This window comes from Anabas testudineus, chromosome 9, assembly GCF_900324465.2.
Source record: "Anabas testudineus chromosome 9, fAnaTes1.2, whole genome shotgun sequence".
In the NCBI taxonomy this organism is placed as follows: domain Eukaryota; kingdom Metazoa; phylum Chordata; class Actinopteri; order Anabantiformes; family Anabantidae; genus Anabas; species Anabas testudineus.
Genome location: NC_046618.1, coordinates 28,446,699 through 28,468,024, shown reverse-complemented (window position 1 = coordinate 28,468,024; position 21,326 = coordinate 28,446,699). Strand labels below are relative to the sequence as shown.

Here is a 21,326-nt window from a genome sequence, read left to right as displayed (position 1 = left end):
ATTTGTTCACAAATTAAACATGTTGGATTCTGCAGAAACCTTATTTATGAAACACATGAGGAACAAATGTCTTAGTGAGTTACTGGTACTTACAGTATATTTTACTTTATTTTAAAGAATCTTTTTTTTAGCCTGTACTTGTGAGTTTGATAGTGGATGGATGTTAAAGCAGTTTTGATCTTTTTCTGTCGTTTAGTGCTGCTCAGAAGATCTGTCAGGTTCTTCCTGTAACATGTTCGCGTTTCTATACCAATAAACTAAGTGTAACCAATGGGGAGTCAGGAACATGTCATATGACCCAGAAACGATCAGATTTATTCAACGTTTACAAAAAGAAACAACATGAAACTAAAAACTTCTACTTCCAATTCCTGCTAATGATGTCACACTGAAAGTCTGCAGGGAGGTGTCCAATTGGCTTAGCTGCTCTATGATGTCATCATACGAGGAGCGATGCTCATCGACATCAATTCCTGGAACAGAAGTTTACAGGCGTAGGGCATACGGACCAGAGAGATCTGAAACAGGAAACGACCAATCAGAGAGCAGCAGAAAATAAACCTGGGATTTTCACCTAGTCCTTACCTGTGTCTGTGATTGGTTACTGACTTTCACCGGTCACTGGTTTTTACCTGTGTCTTGTTGCGGCATCCTCGACATTCGTATGTGTGCGTCCGCGTGTTGGCGATCGCCATTAGTCCACACAGGTTACACACATGAACCTGATACGGATCAGACGCCTCAAACAGACGCTCTCTGAGAAACTGTGCTGCTCCATGGGCGATCTGACAGTCACGCTCCATCTCACCAAACCGCAGACCACCGTCACTGTGGAGACACAGGTGAGATGAACAAGTGAGAAACAGGGTTTTATGGAACCTGTTTAAGTCCCACAGTGTCTTTATGACAGTTGCCAAAAACCTGGATCTGTTACTTTCTGAAAGCCATCTATGTGATTGTAAGCGAATATGGACAGGTAGAACAGGCAGGTGTGTAACTGACCGTGATCGTCCCTCCATGGGCTGCCGATTAAGGATCTGAACGGGGCCCCGGGCCCTCGAGTGGATCTTGTCGTCCACCATGTGCTTCAGACGCTGATAGTAAGTGGGACCGATAAAGATCTGAGACGTCAGCTTCCTCCCCGTGAAGCCGTTGTACAGAACCTGATTAATAATAATTTTAAATGGTTAAAAAAGTTCAAGCATCACAGTGATGTCATACATAGCAGGAAGTAACCTGTGTGACTTCTGACCTCATTTCCTCTCAGGTGGTATCCGTACTCTGACAGCAGGTTGGACACTTTCTGCACGTTCACAGCATCGTTAAACGGCGTTGCGTCTCCGATCTCACCTTTGTTCGCCGACACCTGCAAAACACACACGTAAACACGCCTGTAAATATGACTGATGCAGAAAACAGGATAATAACCCAGATTGGTCGTTTCCTGTTTCAGATCTCTCTGGTCCGTATGCCCGTATCAAATAAAAGGTTTTGCTTTCTTATTTATTACATATTGATGATTAACTTATTCATGAGTTACTGATCAGTACCTTTCCCTGCAAACACTCGATCAAATGTCCGACTGTCATTCTGGACGGGATGGCGTGAGGATTGATGATGATGTCGGGTGTGATTCCCTCGCATGTGAACGGCATGTCCTTCAAAATAAAACAACCCACACTGAAACATTTTTCTTAGATTTTTTTAATAATCTGACCTGATAACTATACTATATAACTATATAAACATTTCTATACCTTTCCTTTATTGAAGAATTCAACTGCACCATTAAATAACTTTCACATTTTCCATTTTTCTTATTCTTTTTTAAATAAACTAAAAAATAAAAGAGACAGGTGCATCTTTAGTTATCTGTCCTGTTTACCTCCTGTCTGTACTGGATGCCGCAGGTTCCTTTTTGTCCATGTCGACTCGCAAATTTGTCTCCAATCTGAGGAATCCGGACTGAACGCACCTGCAAGACAGAGAACAACAAAAACTTAGTTTCTTCAGTGTCAGGTGTTATCTCAGGTGTTTCACGCATTGTCAGGTCTGGTGTCGTGTCCCCTCACCCTGATCTTGCAGAACTTGTAGCCCTCCTGGTTCAGGGTCACCATGACCTGGTCCACAATGCCGGTCTCGCTGGTCCTTAGGAATGTGCTGCAGTCCCTCTTGGTGTAGCGTCGATTAGTGCTTTCAAGCTCATCGTCGTTTTCCGGCAGCGTCACCGTCTTCCCGATGATCACATCCTCTCCTGACACACGGACGCCAGGCGCAATCAGTCCATCGTCATCCAGCTTATCGTAAATGGCGTGTCTCATGCCTGAGGAAGATTCCAGTTTATTCTAGTGTGAAAGCTCATCATAGCCCCGCCCCCACCTGACATAACTCATACTGCAAACATCATCATTTCTCACCCTGGCAGGTTTCACGTGTCGGTTTCTCAAAGATCTCTTCCTGGTCAAAACCTTTCTTTGACTCCTGCTCTTTGTAGGACCGATAGAAGACTGACCTGCGGGGGGAGGGCAACGTTAAACATGCACAAGTTATCAATCATTAAACAGGCAAAGCAACGACAGACTCACCTGAAGAAGCCTCGGTCCACAGCCGACCTGTTCATGATCACAGAGTCCTCCTGGTTGTATCCTGTGTACGAGGCAATCGCCACGATGGAGTTGATACCTGACAGACAGGAGGCGGGGATCAGAAACAAACTGAAAACTCTACCTGACAGTCAGGTCAACCAAGTCAGTCAGACTGTCCAGCTGTGGGATACCTGCAGGAAGCTCTCTGAAGCGCAGATACTCCATGGAGCGGGTGGTGACGAGCGGCTTCTGGGGGTAGTACAAGACGTGTGCGAGCGTGTCCATGCGAACGTGGAAGTTGGTGATGTAGACGCCCATGGCCTGTTTTCCCATGGCGGACTGATACGTGTTCCTGGGAGACTGAACACGAATATAGTTTGTTACCCTAGAGACAATATTTCAGGGTGTCGTGTTCACATTAATCCATAGTCTACCGGCCACATACCTGGTTGTGGTCAGGGAAGGGGATGATGGAAGCGCAGACTCCCAGGATCATGGACGGGTGGATCTCACAGTGTGTGTAGGTGGAGCAGTAGGCTACGCCCTTCTCCTGGAGATCATCGGGGGTCATGGCAAGCATCACTGTCTCTTCCTCTAGAGTGTCAATGTACTCCACCACGCCACTCGCCACCAGGTCCTGCCAACTGACAACAGACCACAACAAGTGTCAAGACACCAGAAACCACTAGAACATCAGCATGCTGTTTCACCTGTACCTGTTATCTATAGGGATGTCATATACCAGAAATTTGGTAGTCAGTACCAACACCACCAAAATCAAATATAAACTCTTTAATTCCATTAAAGCAACAACAGTGGGATGGAAGTTTCAAATACAGAAAATGCCATCAGTTTTATTTAAAACCAAACTGTGACGAAAAAACACAGTCGACTCTTTTGGTGGTGCAGTGTTTCTCCTGCAGTGCCCAGCTGCATGAAATATGAAACTAATTAGCCCAAGTTGTGTTGATTCAAAGAAAATCACAGAGCTACATCTCTGTATTTTTTTTTGTTTAGCAAGGTTTGCTTCCGCCTTCCTCCTGGTTTGCATACCAGGTTTTGATTTTTAAACTCTACACAACATTTCTACAACCCAGGTAAACTTGTTAAAATGAGTAATATTGAGCTTGTTCAGTGTGTGGAGTGCAGGATGTTTAGACCGTCTTCCTCCGTCGTTAGCGGTAATTTTACCTGTGACAGGTGTGTGTTAGTTAGCACTTTGACGGAGAAGATATCAGCGTTAGAGGAGCGCATCCAGACTTTAGAGAGAGTTAGAGAGAGCGAGAGTAGTATTATTTCCGTAGCGGACAGTCTGGGTGCCGCAGGCGGAGATAGCCAGTCCTCGACTCCGGCGTTAGAGCCCTGACAGCGGGGCGAGTGGGTAACAACTCGCCCAGCCAAAGCTAAGGCTAAGGCTAGCCCACCGGAGCACACCACCCCCGCGCTTCACGTGTCCAACAGGTTTGCCCCTCTCAGTGATTCACCTGCTGAGAAACCTGGAAGAACTCTGGTCATAGGAGACTCGATAATGAGACACGTGAAATTAGCCAGACCTTTAGGGGCTCCAGCGGCTGTGGTCAGGTGTATCCCGGGGGCCAGGGCACCGGACATTGAAGGTAATCTTAGGGCCTTAGGACAGCATAGTTTTTCTAAGATAGTGGTACATGCTGGAGCTAACGATATACGCCTTTGTCAGTCTGAGGTTACGAAGAATAACTTTAAAGAGGTGTTTAAATTAGCGAAGGCGATGTCCGAAGTGGTAATCTTCTCTGGCCTCCTCCCAATGAGACGAGGCGACATAACCTACAGCAGGTTATGGTCGCTGAACCGCTGGATGTCCAGGTGGTGCTCCGAAAACAACGTGGGCTTCATAGATAATTGGAGTACCTTTGAGGGCAAACCTGGCCTGTTAGGGCGGGACGGTGTCCATCCCACTTGGGAAGGTGCTGCTCTCATTTCTTGTAGCATAGGTCATAGTCTAAGATCAGGCCTAGCTAGTCGCTGACTACCCAGAGTCCAGGACAGGGAGCAGACAAACAGGCTAAACCAAGTGTCTGTTAGCTGCACAGAGTCGTCACTCAGGGTTCAACATATTGAGACTGTGTCTGTTCCCCGAGGTTAATAAAAAGTTAGAAAAACCCAGAAAGTCTGTTTTAGTAATTTAATTAACATAGAGACCTCAAATTCAGGGCACACTGACTGTGCAGCCAGCACCTGTGATCTGAAGTTAGGATTGTTAAATATTAGATCTCTTACATCTAAAGCTCTTACTGTTAATGAAACTATCACAGATCAGGAGTTTGATATACTCTGATTAAACAGGACGAGTATGTAGCTTTGAATGAAGCAGCTCCTCCTGGATACAGCTACATTCACCAGCCTCGTCTGACTGGTAGAGGAGGAGGTGTCGCAGTTATTTACAATGATAAACTGACTATCGTACAAAAACGTACACAAATTTAAAGCTTTTGAATGTCTTTATAGTAACATAACAAGTGTAGATACAAACATAAAGTCTGCTCAGCTGATCCCGCTAATTATCATTTACAGATCCCCAGGGCCCTACTTTGAATTTCTTTGTGAATTTGCAGATTTCCTTTCTAACCTAGTTGTTTCTGTAGACAAAGCGTTAATTGCTGGAGATTTTAATATTCACTTCGAGAATCCAGAAGACCATCTGAGAACAGCATTTATGTCCATATTGGACTCGCTAGGAGTAGATCAGTGTGTAGTAGGACCCACTCATAAAGCGGGTCACACCTTAGATTTAATAATATCCTTCGGTTTAAGTATAAGAAATTTACTTAGGCTCCCACTGTCTGAAGTTATCTCAGACCACTGTCTTGTTTCAACTACAGTGTGTCATATTAATAATGTACACTCAGCGCCGCGCTATCGCATTAAACGTACATTTACATCAACTACCGCACAGAGCTTTATTAGTAATCTCCCAGAGTTATCAACTTTGATTGGATCACCGTCTGACCCTAAAGAACTAGACCAGGCGACTGAATATCTAGAGTCGTCATTACGTTATACCTTAGATCAGGGGTGTCCAATTCCAGTCCTCAAGGGCCACTGTCCAGCTTGTTTTGCAACCAGCCTTGCACTTAAAGCTTCTGATTGGCTGAACACACCAGATCCAGGTAATCAGCAGTGGGTAAGGCAGAGATAGTTGGAAAACTAGCAGGATAGTGGCCCTCGAGGACCAGGATTGGACAGCCCTGCCTTAGATAATGTAGCTCCAGTTAAAGGAAAAGTCATTAGAGATAAGAAACTTGCTCCCTGGTATAACGATGACACGCGCGCCTTAAAACAGACTGCTCGAAAGTTAGAGCGTAAATGGCGCCAAACAAAATTGTTAGTATTTCAGATAGCATGGAAGGAGAGCATACTGAGCTATAAAAAAGCTCTTAGTGCAGCTAGATCAACGTATCTCTCCACTCTCATAGAAAACAACAAAAATAACCCTAGATTTTTATTTAATACAGTAGCCAAATTAACTAAAAAAGAAAACCACTGCAGATATCTCCACAACAACATTGTGCAGTAGTGAGGACTTCATGAACTTTTTCAATAACAAAATTGTAAATATAAGGCATAAAATTCAAGCTTTAAAACCAGACAATTTAATTGACGCAGATGACGAGCTAACCTCAGCAGATCAGTACCTAGATTACTTTACTCCTCTTGAAGAGAATGAACTAATTTCACTCATCTCTTCTGCAAAATCTTCAACCTGTACATTAGACCCTATACCGACACACTTTCTAAAACAGATAGTGCCAGAAATAACAGAACCCCTGCTGACAATCATAAATTCCTCACTCAGCTGTGGGTATGTCCCAAAGTGCTTTAAATTAGCAGTTATTAAACCGCTAATCAAAAAACCTGATCTCGACCCCTGTCAGCTGTCCAATTACAGGCCGATATCAAACCTCCCCTTTATCTCAAAGTTTCTCGAAAAGATAGTAGCTGGGCAGCTATCCTCGTATCTTCATAGAAATAACATACACAAACTCTATCAGTCAGGATTTATGCCTCATCACAGCACAGAGACGGCACTTGTTAAAGTAGTAAATTACCTCCTATTGGCCTCTGATCAGGGTAGTGTCTCTATGCTTGTGCTACTCGATCTCAGTGCAGCTTTTAACACCATTGACCATAGTATTCTCCTTCACAGACTAGAAAATGTTGTTGGAATTAAGGGAAAGGCCCTCTCCTGGCTTAGGTCCTATTTGACTGATCGTTATCAGTATGTAGATCTAAATGGCGATTACTCCACATGTTCTCCAGTGGAGTTTGGTGTTCCACAGGGTTCAGTTTTAGGCCCACTGCTTTTTTCCTTCTACATGCTTCCTCTGGGCAACATTATCCGTAAACATGGTATTAACTTTCATTGTTATGCTGATGACACACAGTTTAGATGCTGTCTTCCCCACTCTCACTGATCACTCAGGTTTGTTGATGGTGAAGTGTTCGGTTGCTCTACATCCCAGGGAGCCCTCATGTCTGTGTTTCCTTCTGGCCCACCCTTTTAGTTAGGCTGTCATAATTAGTCCTGCCGGAGTCCCTGCTGCACTATTCTACATATACATTCACCTCAAACTTTATCCGACTGTGAATACAACTAACTGCCATCCCTCTCTTTCTCTACCTCTCTATTTTCCTCTTCCTGTCTCTCTGTCGAGCTACACGTCATCCCACCCTCTGCCCTCTGGGCCTGTCTGACTCGTCCTGATGCCCAACTTCTGGCTGGAGATCTCGTCGCTCGGATCCACCGTCTGCCCTATGGGATGCGTTTGGAGACTGGAGTTGGTCACACACTACTATGAAGTCGGTCTTGGCCTCGGCGGACGTCGGCAGCTGTTTCTCTGAGGTCTCGACTCAACGCTCGATAGTCCAGGAATGGAACAAGTCTGCCTGCAATTAACTAACCGGACTCCACATTAACTTAAAGACATTAACTATTATATTGGACTGCCTGCTGCCTACATAGCATGTAATCACCCATGAGGATGGGTTCCCTGTTGAGTTTGGTTCCTCTCAAGGTTTCTTCCTGTTGCCTTCTCAGGGAGTTTTTCCTTGCCACCGTCGACCTCGGCTTGCTCATCAGAGACAATCTCATTTCATGATTCATACACATTCACTGTTCATGTACTGTTCTTTGGTTGTGTAAAGCTGCTTTGTGACAATGTCAATTGTCAAAAGCGCTCTACAAATAAAATTGAATTGAATTGAATCGAATTGTCCATAACTTTTAGTGGATCATCTGACTTTAAGGGCAAAATATCTCCATACATGATTAGGTTTTTTTTTCCCTATATGGTCACAGCGGTCTGGCGAATGTGTTGCTGCACCTGGACCATCCCACACACTGTTGTTAGCAAAGTCCTTCTTTTTGCCTTTAATGTCAGTTTACTCTTGTAGGGTTATTAACGTTATGCTGACCTTGTCTGTGTTGGAGAAATCACATTCTCCAGTCCCTATGATGGCTACAGAGTTTTGGAGAGTTACTGTTTTTTTTCAGCACCACACAAAACTAGTATTTTCCAAAATTCTTGTTTTGACTTGGTACCAAATTATCTGTTCTTGTGACATTCTTTGTTGTCTCACCTGTAATTGTTGTACTCTCTCTCCTTCAGCTGGTCAATGTGTCGTCTCTTCAGCAGGAGTTTCTGTTTCTCAACAATCAACAGCGGCCGACAGATTCGTCCAGCGTCTGTGTAAATCCTGATCTCACGTTCTCTAATGTCTCTAATCATCGACACCTGAAATGTGGCAAACAGAATTAATTAATTTGTTTAAAGACACAGTTTGTTGATCTTCATCTTACCTAATTTTGTACACAGTTGAAATTTTACACTCAGCAGGTTAAATGTTACCTCAGACACAATGATGTCCATCTGTCGGCGCAGCTTCCTCAGCGTGTTCATCAGTTGTTCAGGATCTTTGTGGATTCCGACCCAGCAGCCGTTCACAAAGATCTTAGTGGCACTGAAACATTAACAATTCACACAAATTAAAACAAATATGATTCACATGTAAACTTGCCGAGCTGTAGTGCAGTCACTTTGGTCTGAAAAATAAATCAGGCGCAAAGGTTTCTCCAGGTTGTAAAGAAAGAACTAATGTCTTTACTAATGTAAATCAATTATTAATCAACCCCAGACCTTGTTGATCAACCCCAGACCTTGTTGATCAACCCCAGACCTAAATATAGTTTGAATTCATTTGAGAGCCTCACTCTTAGCCTCTCTGATCCTAAATGGAAAAATCAAAAACCAGTCCTGTTTGTTATTGTGTACCGTCCTCCTGTCCCTTACTCTGAGTTTTTAACTGAATTCTCAGAGTTTCTATCTGATTTAGTACTTGGTGGAGATAAAGACATTATAGTGGGTGACTTTAATATCCATGTAGATGCATTTAATTCACTATTAGACTCCATTGGTTTTACCCAAAATGTAAATAAACCCACTCACTGTTTTAATCCCACTCTTGATCTTATTCTGACATACGGTGTGGAAATTGATCAGTTAATAGTTTTTCCCCAAAACCCTCTTTTATCTGACCATTTCTTAATTACATTTGAATTTACAGTACCAGACTTTACTAAACCTACAGATAAGATTCACTACAGTAGATGTTTATGTGAAAATGCTGTTGACAAATTTAAGGAACTGATTCCATCTTTTATTTCAGAGCCATGTACCAACACAGATGAAGGCAGTTATTTCAATGTTACTCCAGCAAGTGGACTATCTTGTTAATAGTACTGGTGCTTCACTTGGAACAATACTTGATACTGTTGCTCCTCTGAAAAAGAAACTAGTGAGTCAGAGGAAGTTAACTCCATGGTACAATTCATAAATCCGTAGCTTAAAGCAGAAATCACGTAAGTTGGAAAGGAGGTGGCGTTCCACCAATTTAGATGAATATTGCCTAGCCTGGAAAGATAGTTTAATAATATATAAAAAAGCCCTGCGTAAAGCTAGAACTTCATATTACTCCTCATTAATAGAGGCAAATAAGAACAACCCTAGGTTTCTTTTCAGCACTGTAGCCAGGCTGACAAAGAGTCATAGCTCGGTTGACCCTAGTATTCCCTCAACTCTCAGCAGCAATGACTTCATGAATTTCTTTACAAATAAAATCATAACTATTAGAGAAAAAATTGATCAGATCCTCCCTGCATATAGCATGGATTGTACAACAACTCTAGATCCACGCTCGTACTTAGACTGCTTCCTCCCTGTAGATCATTCTGAATTAATTTCAGTAATTAATTCCTCTAAACCATCAACATGTCTCTTAGATTCCATCCCGACTAGACTCCTCAAGGATGTCTTACCTTTGATCAGCACGTCCATATTAGATCAGATCAATCTGTCTTTACAAATAGGCTACGTACCACAGGCTTTTAAGGTTGCTGTAGTCAAGCCCCTACTCAAAAAGCCTACTCTGGACTCAGGGGTCTTAGCGAATTATAGACCAATATCCAATCTGCCCTTTATCTCTAAAATCCTTGAAAAGATAGTTTCTAAGCAATTGTACGACCACCTACGTAGCAATAACTTGTATGAAGATTTCCAGTCAGGATTTAGAGTACATCATAGTACAGAAACAGCACTGGTAAAGGTTACTAATGATCTTCTATTAGCATCAGACAATGGTCTACTCTCTATACTCATCTTGTTAGATCTTAGTGCTGCATTCGACACTATAGATCACAACATTTTATTACACAGACTGGAACATGTCATTGGAATCAAAGGAACAGCACTAGAGTGGTTTAAATCGTATCTATCGGACAGATTTCAGTTTGTACACGTTAATGATGAGTCTTCCATGCACAGCAAAGTCAGCTATGGAGTTCCACAGGGATTTGTGCTTGGACCGATTCTTTTCACGTTATATATGTCCCCTTTAGGCAATATTATTAGGAAACACTCTATAAATTTCCATTGTTATGCAGATGATACCCAGCTATATTTATCTATGAAACCAGGAGAAACTAATCAATTAGTCAAACTTCAGGAATGCTTAAAAGACATAAAGGCCTGGATGACCTCCAATTTCCTTCTCCTAAATCCGGACAAGACAGAGGGCTTGGGCCTAAAAATCTCAGAGACACTATGTCTAAACACATTCTCACCATTGATGACTTAGTTCTGGCCTCAAGTAATGCTGTAAGAAACCTCGGAGTTATCTTTGATCAGGATATCTCCTTCACTTCATACATCAAAGAAATCTCTAGAACTGCCTTTTTTCACCTAAGAAACATTGCTAAAATTAGGAGCATCCTGTCCCAAAGTGATGCTGAAAAACTAGTCCATGCATTTGTTACTTCCAGACTGGACTATTGTAATTCATTATTAATAGGATGTCCCAATAACTCATTAAAGAGCCTCCAGTTAATCCAAAATGCTGCAGCCAGAGTTCTGACTGGAATTAGCAAGAGAGATCATATTTCTCCAACGTTAGCTTCTCTCCATTGGCTCCCTGTTAAATCCAGAATTGAATTTAAAATTCTTCTCCTAACTTATAAATCCCTTAATAATCAGGCTCCATCTTATCTTAAAGACCTCATAGTTCCTTATCTTCCAAGCAGAACTCTCCGTTCTCAGACTGCAGGTTTACTTGTGGTTCCTAGAGTTTCCAAATGTAGAATGGGAGGCAGAGCCTTTAGCTACCAAGCCCCTCTCCTGTGGAACCAGCTCCCAGTTCAGGTTCGGGAGGCAGACACCGTCTCTACATTTAAGACTAGACTTAAAACTTTCCTTTTTTATAAAGCTTATAGTTAGAGATGGATCAGGTGACTCTGAACCATCTCTTAGTTATGCTGATATAGGTTATTCTGCTGGGGGACCTCTACTGATAAACTGAGCTCCTCTCCTCTCTCCTTTCTCCTGTATCAATGCAAATGCCACCATTGCATGTCATTAACTTTGTGTCTTCTCTCTCTTTTAGTTGTGTTTCCTCCTCTCTGTCTCCCTCTCTCTGTACTTTTCTGCAGGTATCCTCGGCCTGGAGCTGTACATCTCCAGAATCCAGTTCATCTGCCCAATGTTCTTGATGCTTGTTGTTGTCTTTATTGCCTGCTGTTCTTTTCTCTCTTCTCTTTCCACTCACCCCAACCGGTCAAGGCAGATGGCCGCCCACTATGAGCCTGGTTCTGCTGGAGGTTTCTTCCTCTAAAGGGAGTTTTTCCTCTCCACTGTTGCCTAAAGCTTGCTCAAATGGGATTGTTGGGTTTTCTCTATAATATTTTGTATAAATATTTTCTGTAAGGTCTTAAACCTTACACTGTAAAGTGCCTTGAGATAACTTCTGTTGTAAATTGGCGCTATACAAATAAAATTGAATTGAATTGAATTGAATTGATAGCCTGGAAAGATAGTTTAATAATATATAAAAAAGCCCTCCGTAAAGCTAGAACTTCATATTACTCCTCATTAATAGAGGCAAATAAGAACAACCCCAGATTTCTTTTCAGCACTGTAGCCAGGCTGACAAAGAGTCATAGCTCTGTTGAGCCTAGTATTCCCTCAACTCTCCGCAGCAATGACTTCATGAATTTCTTTACAAATAAAATCATAACTATTAGAGAAAAAATTGATCAGATCCTCCCTGCATATAGCATGGACTGTACAACAACTCTAGATCCACGCTCGTACTTAGACTGCTTCCTCCCCGTAGATCATTCTGAATTAATTTCAGTAATTAATTTGGAAGGAATTTTAATTCCTCCATCAACATGTCTCTTAGATCCCATCCCGACTAGACTCCTCAAAGATGTCTTACCTTTGATCAGCACGTCCATATTAGATCAGATCAATCTATCTTTACAAATAGGCTACGTACCACAGGCTTTTAAGGTTGCTGTAGTCAAGCCCCTGCTCAAAAAGCCTACTCTGGACTCAGGGGTCTTAGCGAATTATAGACCAATATCCAATCTGCCCTTTATCTCTAAAATCCTTGAAAAGATAGTTTCTAAGCAATTGTACGACCACCTGCGTAGAAATAACTTGTATGAAGATTTCCAGTCAGGATTTAGAGTACATCATAGTACAGAAACGGCACTGGTAAAGGTTACTAATGATCTTCTATTGGCATCAGACAATGGACTACTCTCTATACTCGTCATGTTAGATCTTAGTGCTGCATTCGACACTATAGATCACAACATTTTATTACACAGACTGGAACATGTCATTGGAATCAAAGGAACAGCACTAGAGTGGTTTAAATCATATCTATCGGATAGATTTCAGTTTGTACACGTTAATGATGAGTCTTCCATGCACAGCAAAGTCAGCTATGGAGTTCCACAGGGATTTGTGCTTGGACCGATTCTTTGTCCCCTTTAGGCAATATTATTAGGAAACACTCTATAAATTTCCATTGTTATGCAGATGATACCCAGCTATATTTATCTATGAAACCAGGAGAAACTAATCAACTAGTCAAACTTCAAGAATGCTTAAAAGACATAAAGACCTGGATGTCCTCCAATTTCCTTCTCCTAAATCCAGACAAGACAGAGGTTATACTGTTAGGGCCTAAAAATCTCAGAGACACTATGTCTAAACACATTCTCACCATTGATGATTTAGTTCTGGCCTCAAGTAATGCTGTAAGAAATCTCGGAGTTATCTTTGATCAGGATATCTCCTTCACTTCATACATCAAAGAAATCTCTAGAACTGCCTTTTTTCACCTAAGAAACATTGTTAAAATTAGGAGCATCCTGTCCCAAAGTGATGCTGAGAAACTAGTCCATGCATTTGTTACTTCCAGACTGGACTATTGTAATTCATTATTAATAGTTTGTCCCAGTAAAGCTCCAGTTAAAAATGCCTCCAGTTTTGAATGAATCCTCAGTTTGAATTGAATTTTAAATTCTTCTCCTCACTTATAAATCTCTTAATAATCAGGCTCCATCTTATCTTAAAGACCTCATAGTTCCATATCTTCCAAGCAGAACTCTCCGTTCTCAGACTGCAGGTTTACTTGTGGTTCCTAGAGTTTCCAAATGTAGAATGGGAGGCAGAGCCTTTAGCTACCAAGCCCCTCTCCTGTGGAACCAGCTCCCAGTTCAGGTTCTGGAGGCAGACACCCTCTCTACATTTAAGACTAGACCTAAAACTTTTTTATAAAGCTTATAGTTAGAGATGGATCAGGTGACTCTGAACCATCTCTTAGTTCTGCTGCTATAGGTTAGTCTGCTGGGGACCTCTACTAATAAACTGAGCTCCTCTCCTCTCTCCTTTCTCCTCTGTCCATTCAAATTCTACCATTTCATGGCATTAACTTTGTGTCTTCTCTCTCCTGTAGTTGTGTTTCCTCCTCTCTGTCTCCCTCTCTCTGTACTTTTCTGCAGGTATCCTTGGCCTGGAGCTGTACATCTCCAGAATCCAGTTCACCTGCCCAATGTTCTTGGTGCTTGTTGTTGTTTTTTGTTGCCTGCTGCTCAGATGGCCGCCCACCATGAGCCTGGTTCTGCTGGAGGTTTCTTCCTCTAAAGGGAGTTTTTCCTCCCCACTGTTGCCTAAAGCTTGCTCAAATGGGATTGTTGGGTTTTTTTGTATAAATATTTTCTGTAAGGTCTTAAACCTTACACTGTAAAGTGCCTTGAGATAACTTCTGTTGTAAATTGGCGCTATACAAATAAAATTGAATTGAATTGAATTGAATTGAATTGAATTAAAGCAGACTCTTCTTTTCAGGACTGCTGTGTCCTGTTAAAACAGAGCCATTATCAGCCCACAAACATCACAGCAACACCACATTTTAAATAGTGATGTGTTAAATCAAAGATCAGTCAGTCAGTAAGTAGTTGGTAACCAGCCCTGCAGTGACTCTAAACTTAATTTAATGCTGTGGAGTTCAGTTCAGAGTTATGCCACTGTATCCACTCAACATTTAAGGGTTAAACCACAACTACTGTAATTAACTCTGCGCACGTTTGATGAAGTTACTGCACGATCTGACAGATTTTGATATTTTAAAAAAACTGCAAAACTACCAAACAAACTGTGTTGTCAGTGTGGGACATTAGGCAGCAGGACATCATGTCTCAGGCGGACTTAAAGCGGAAACAGCTTCTGTCCTGCAGGAACCCGATAATACAGACGTACGGATGTTACTGAGCAGATTAAAGCCACTGACTCTGCGATGGCAGCAGGGGAGATCTCCTCCAGGTTCTCCATACTCCACTCCTCCAGAAACTCCAGGATGGGGGATGGCTGGGACCCCACAGAGATGTAAGCCATGAGGGCCAAGTTCTTCACCAGACCCACGGCGTGACCCTAAAACCCAGCATTACTCCATTAACACAACGATAATCATCTGGGTTAATTGTTACACCTTAAACTCAACTCAGACGATTTTACCTCTGGGGTCTCGGCCGGACACACCATTCCCCACAGCGTGTTGTGCAGCTGTCGCGGTTTTGCTAGTTTCCCATCTCTGCCGATGGGGGAGTTCACTCGACGCAGGTGGGACAGAGTGGATGCGAAGGTTAGACGGTTTAATACCTGCGAACAGAAAATAGTTTAGAAGCAGATCTGAGGATGTGATCAGGTCTCACACAGACCAAAGACTAATCTGAAAACAAAGAATCATCTGACATGCAGACGACGGAGGTCCGACAAGTGCCAAAGGTATAGTACACACTGCAAAATTCAGCCAGTGTTTTTGCCTTGAGCCGGTGGAGTCCCATCCAACCTCCATCCTCATGTGTAACTGATAAAAACTAAGTGAAATGAAAACCCTCCTCCTGGAGGTTCTCACCTGGGACACCCCAGCTCGGGCCTGGTGAGCCTTCTTGACATCGCCCCAGTTCCCGGTGGCCAGTGAGTATTTGAGACCGTCTGAGATTATCCTGGTTTTGATGGCTAGCTCCAGATTGAAGTCTTTTCCTCTATCGATGAATTTCTGAGCATAGATCCTGATCTCCTTCAGCAGGTTCTTAAACATCCTGAAACAGCAAGAGAAGCGTTTTTTTTTTTTTTTTTACTTGATGTGTTAGTGTCCAGTTTTAGCTTCCAGCCCCTCATACTAAAAGAGCTTCACCTCCAATATAAAGCTAACATTTCCAGGATTCTATTTCACACTGAACACGCTGAAGCTCAAAGCCTGAATAAAGGACAAAACATGTCCCAACGTAACTTCTGCCCAGCACTGTTCAGGTGTGTGTGTTGGCTGAATGATCAATTGAAAACTAATGGCAATTTAAAATGTTGAGATTAGCCAGTCACAAAAGGCTATGATGTGGATGCAATTTGAAAAACATGCATTATGTCTGTCCCAGAAGCAAGACTGTCCATTTTGTGTTGTAGTCTTTGTGTGTGAGTACATGTGTGTGAATTCAGAGCGATGGCGATAAGCAGGCAAATGTATAACAAAGAAAAACAATTTGATTTGATAAACCTGATTTCTCCCAGAGATCACTGATCACTCTGCCATGCAGACATGTCACCAGGTTTCTAATCAGCTTTTTACTAGAGATCATGTTCAGGACAATGGACAGAAGAAGGCAGTTCTGCTTGTCCTTACTGGAAATGGTTTGCACTAGAGAAAAGTGAGTCTGTTTAATGACTTTGAAATTGTAATAAACACATTAGAATAAGTTTATATCTTTTCAGTTCTTTTTCTTGCATTAGAATACATTCTGTACACATCATTGTAGAGGGAAGAAGCAGAGTAATAATCTAATGGATCAAAAAACACATAACACCTGCTAGACTGAAGGTAGTTGAGGGGTCTACAGTTAAATGCACAATGTTCTCTTTTAATTTACTGTGTGCTGGACACTACTGAGAATATTCAACTGAAGCTTGACTTTACAAAAATTAATCACAATTAGATATTTAGTGTTTCTAGTTGCTAGTGTGTTTCCTGACTTTAAAGGTAAGGTCAAAGGTCTGAGAGAAAGACAGTGAGAAGCCCCACCCTCTAAATAGGAAGGCCAGTAGTGGCCCAGCGAGGTCCAGCCTCTTGTTGCCATAGTGATCTCTGTCGTCCAACTCTCGCCTGCCAAGAGCAGCAAGCAGCAATCGGTGCACCATATACCTGACAATACAGGGAGATGCAAACACACTGTTATGCATGGCTCGCACTTGTGCAGTTACATCTCAAGTGTACATCAAATAGGACTCACCCCAGGAAGTAAGCCTTCTTAGTTTCGCAGAAATCGCTCACTCCGACATGTGGCAGCATCTCTTTCTGCAGAACTTCTTTAGCGTATTTGATTCTTCGCTCTTTTGTCACTCCAGGCTTAGCTCCTCTGGAACCAATGAAGTTCAGAGCCACGTTCTGCTCCTGGATCACAAAAGCTTCGTCCAAAGATGGCTTCACCTGCAGCACAGTGACATCCCTTATGACATCACACAGACTACCTGTAGTGTGTTACCTACTTGATCAATGAGTGATCAGTCAGACTGACCATTTCCATCATCTCAGGGTCATCAAAGTCATAAATGATGTGTTCCAGGATGTCTCTGTCAGACACAAAGCCCAGCGCTCTGAACACAATGATGATGGGAACTTCCTGTCTGATGTACGGCAGCGTGGAGACGATCCTTTGCCCAATCGCACTCTTCTTTACTCCCTGAGAAACATTCAGTCAATAATCAATATGTTTATCAACTAAAACTGTCCTGAACTCCCTGATTAACGAGCTAATAAATCAATCACACTAACAGACTGAAATTAAATGAGCTAAAACATAATTCTGTAAAATGCGATGAACAGTGCCTGCGGGTGACTGTCAGGACTAACCTGTCCTCCTCGGGCCATCATGCTGACCCAGATGGTGCTCGTTGGACGTGATGAGTTCTCCAAGCAGGACCGGCATTCAGCTGTGTAGGCATACTTTGAGTCTTTCTTGGCGAAGACGTACACTGTGTTGGTGGCCATCTTTTCCTGAGCGATCAGTACCTAAGGACCAGTTTACAGATTAGAAAACCACCCAAAGAACAGTCTTCAGTCACAGCTACAGTGTGTTAGCTTAGCATTTAGCCTGTAGATGATGTCACCAGGTGTGCACTGATTTTAGAGCGTACCTTCTCTGAGCCGTTGATGATGAAATAACCCCCAGGGTCCAATGGACACTCGTTGAGCTCACACAAGTCTCGGTCAGTCAACCCACTCAGCAGACAGTAGGTGGAGCGCAGCATGATGGGGATCTTCCCGATGAAGGTCTTCTGGTGCTGGGTCTGCAGTTGGTCCTCCCCCTCCTTTATAATGGTCTTTGTAATGTCCACATACAGTGGTGCCGAGTACCTGGGGTGAGTGGTGAGGCACAGAAACAACAGGTCAGAAAAAGTGTATGTTTTAGAAGACCGAGCAGAAACAAAAAGTTTTAATATGTCAAATTAATCTAAGAATGTGCAACTTTGGTGAGAATCACATTCTGCACGAAAAACTGTGTTAAAGGTCAAAACGACATCACTATAATTAAACTGAGTGATCACTTAGTGAGCGAGCAGGAAAACCAGGTGAGACCTACGTCAGATTTCGTAGTCGGGCTTCATTGGGCATCATGGGAGAAGGAGCCCCGTCTCTCTCCCAATGGGTGGGCTTGGACAAGTAGATCTGCTCAAACTTTAGCAGGTAACGAGGCTGAAACACAAGAGGCCAGAGTGATGTCACAGCTGCGGCTACACCAACCTGAAAACATCCTGTAAACATTTTAAAGATCTTAGACTGCTAATGACATTTCACTGAGCTCTGCAGCGTATTGTGCTCACCACGTTCATTAACATGCTCGGCTGTGACTGGACAACTGTTTCCAAAACACAGACAATTTTGAGAATTTGATTTTACAAATTCTTCTGTGTTTAAAATTTATTCAGATTCAAATCTTTAATGTAATCTATTTAAGTCACATGTACTGATATGAACGAAATTTCAAAGCACTGACTCATTAGGTACAGAAAAGACATAATAGAAGTGACACTAAAAAATAACAGTGTGTCTGTGCTGTGGACACTGCAGTAGTCCCCAAAAAAAAAATATTTGCCATTGCTACGTATAATCACTAATAGCCACAATGTAAATACCATGTAAGATGAAAATAACTTTAAGTGTAAAAATATGTAGTAGGATATTAGCTCCAATTTTCCACCTTCAATAACGTTATTGCACATATTGTTTTGATAATATAGTAGTCTATACTGAGTTCAGGATTCTGATGGCCTGTGGAATGAAACAGTTTCTGAACCTGGCTGTTTTGCGCTTCAGACTGCGGTACCTCCTACCAGAGGCCAGCATAATAAACAGTCCATTCATGTCAGATACTACACCAAGTCTGCTTCAGTTTCCACCACAATCACAACAATCCTGTTTGCCGTTCACCTGACTCTCACTGAAGCCCATCACCACAGATTTACATCAAGTTTTCCTAACTTTCACCTGTGGCCTCACTGCTTTTGCTGCACTAGCGATATGTCATTTGTAGTGTGAATGTAGCACCAACCCCACCACCAGCTTTTGCTCACCGGCTCCTCCACCTCTCCTGATGTGTGTTGGGCTTCAGCCTGCAGGTCGATTGGGGGGGCATCCTCCACGATTCTCTGCACTGACATCTGGATGAACTCATCGAATGAGTCCAACTGCTGCCGCACCAGGCCCTTCTCGTCAAAATAAGAGCTAGAAAAGAGCAGAGACATGTGAATTCCGAAACCGTTTGCAATTCTCTAATTAGAATTAGATTGGTCCCAAGGATGGACAAACTCCTAGAAACAAGACTCAGTGCAAATCTCTGCACTGCTGCACAAGAGGCTTCAACAGCTCCTCTCCACAATAAGAGTTTTAGAAGTTAAAACTGTAGCTTTAATGTTAAACTTTGTAATTAAAGTGGCAGCAGTCGTCGCTAGTTGATTAAATACTGATTAGTTATTGTGTCAATCAACAATATTTATTATTAGCCTTTTATGTCCAGAACTTTAACACAGGTGAGTTTACCTGATGACAATCCAGCACGCTTCCTGCCACAGATCCGGAGTGATTTCATCATCGTCTTCATCATATTGATTATCTGACAAATCAACAGTAGATTAATATGTGATGGATATTTTTTTAGAGCTAAGCAATATCTGTCCTCTTTCAGCTCAAACATGTTTTTGTTACATTTTCTGTATGTCTGTCGTGTTTGTTTAAACTGGAGATACATTTGAACAAAGTAAAAAAATGTTTTTTTTTCTTAACAAGTTTTAAGGAGATAAGCTTTTTGGCTCCAACTCTCAAAAAACAGGCTCTGATGACGTGAAGAGACAGTATATTGGATCCTTCACAGATGAAACTGACAGAAGATTCCTCAAAGGCCTGTAGTCCATCATGGGACCAGTGGTTCAATTCCATCATTAAGTTGCATCAGTGTTTTGGGCCATCTGCACGGCAGTTCTGCCATCAGTGTGTGAATGGGTGAAAGAGAAGCAGTGTAAAAGCGCTTTGATTACAGATTTACCATTGATTTTGATGGTTGATGACTTTAAAACAAACACGGTATAATAAAATGTGACTAGACCTGTAGTTAACATCCCAGGCAGTACCCTCACCAAATTGAAGAAAGAATCCTCCCATGGAATTATTTTAGAGGCGAATCCCCCACTATTTTGAACAATAAACTTCAGGTCCTGATTTTCCACATGTACTCATCATAATACTTTAAACCAACTACATGCATGTATTGGCTCGGTGAATCTTCGTGTTGTGTTGTCTAGTCTGAAAGGTAGGGTCTGATCTTTGTGATGCTGAAAAGGACAAATCTGCATGATGTGTGACAGAGATCTACAATGACTGAACTGATGAACAATCACTGTGGACCCTATGTTGATGCTGATGTCGTGTTTTATTGAAGGTCTGGCTGGGAAGATGAGGGCTTCTGTTTTGCGGGTGTTTTGAGGTTGAGCTGAAGATGCCTCTCACATTTTATTTTGCAAGTTGCTTTTATGTTTCCGATTATGTTTTGTGAAAGATCCATTCATGTAGCAAATGTGGTTTTCATGTCTTTTCCAATTTTGATGTTTGTGATTTACTCAGATTCACCTCACGATGATTATTGATCAATTACTGATTGATATTAAATTCGACTTTAGACTTGAAGGTTCGGCAGCGAGTTCTCGTGTAAATTTTGTGTAAAACTTTCACCGAATAAACAAGAAGTTTAAAATTACAGTACATGTACTGCTGTTGCAGTATCTGGTACTGAGCTCACGTAGGTCTGTATTTTATGTGCAACTTATTTGCTTCTGGTTAGCCCTTTAGCTTGCTAGCCTGCTCTCTGAAACAAAGCACCGCACCATTAGCATCAGCTGTAAGCATGTGTACTGACCCGGTATGATGTTTTTAAACCAAGCTAACGTTGGTCTATGTGATAGATGTTACTAAACGTTACCGGAGTTAGCATGTTATTCACTCAGTTGGATGCTTTCAGATGCTAACATTAGCTTCATCATAAGCTAACGGAGACTTGTCAGAAGACGTTATCGAAATAACAATAATAATAATAATAATAATAAACTGTTTCCAGATGTGTGTCTGAACGTTAACGCCGTGTTACTAAGTGTAAATGTAAGTGCTCACCTTCATCCTGGTCGTACATATTTTATCTTGAAAATGTTCAAATCCAACAAAGTCTAAACTCCGACACGACGTTTTGAGCCCGACAGCGCGCCCCGGAAATTTTACGTCACTTCTGTTTTGTTCTTCTTCGTTAGTAACGCATTAATGACG

General features: G+C 42.1%; 1 protein-coding gene across 1 annotated transcript; it reads right to left on the bottom strand.

Annotated features, from left to right (window-relative positions):
* Positions 1-292: 292 nt before the first annotated feature.
* On the bottom strand, positions 293-21,285 carry polr2b (polymerase (RNA) II (DNA directed) polypeptide B). Its single transcript, XM_026343529.1, has 25 exons — positions 21,177-21,285; positions 19,557-19,629; positions 19,091-19,241; positions 18,100-18,212; positions 17,654-17,873; positions 17,370-17,528; positions 17,035-17,199; positions 16,750-16,946; positions 16,542-16,661; positions 15,381-15,567; positions 14,981-15,124; positions 14,757-14,896; positions 8,471-8,582; positions 8,202-8,356; positions 3,031-3,229; positions 2,777-2,945; positions 2,586-2,682; positions 2,418-2,512; positions 2,073-2,323; positions 1,886-1,975; positions 1,551-1,658; positions 1,253-1,366; positions 1,003-1,163; positions 633-828; positions 293-518 (listed from the first exon to the last, which is right to left on the bottom strand). The coding sequence occupies exons 1-25, from the start codon at positions 21,193-21,195 to the stop codon at positions 429-431; spliced, it is 3,525 nt and encodes a 1,174-aa protein (XP_026199314.1). The 5' UTR covers positions 21,196-21,285; the 3' UTR covers positions 293-428.
* Positions 21,286-21,326: the final 41 nt, after the last annotated feature.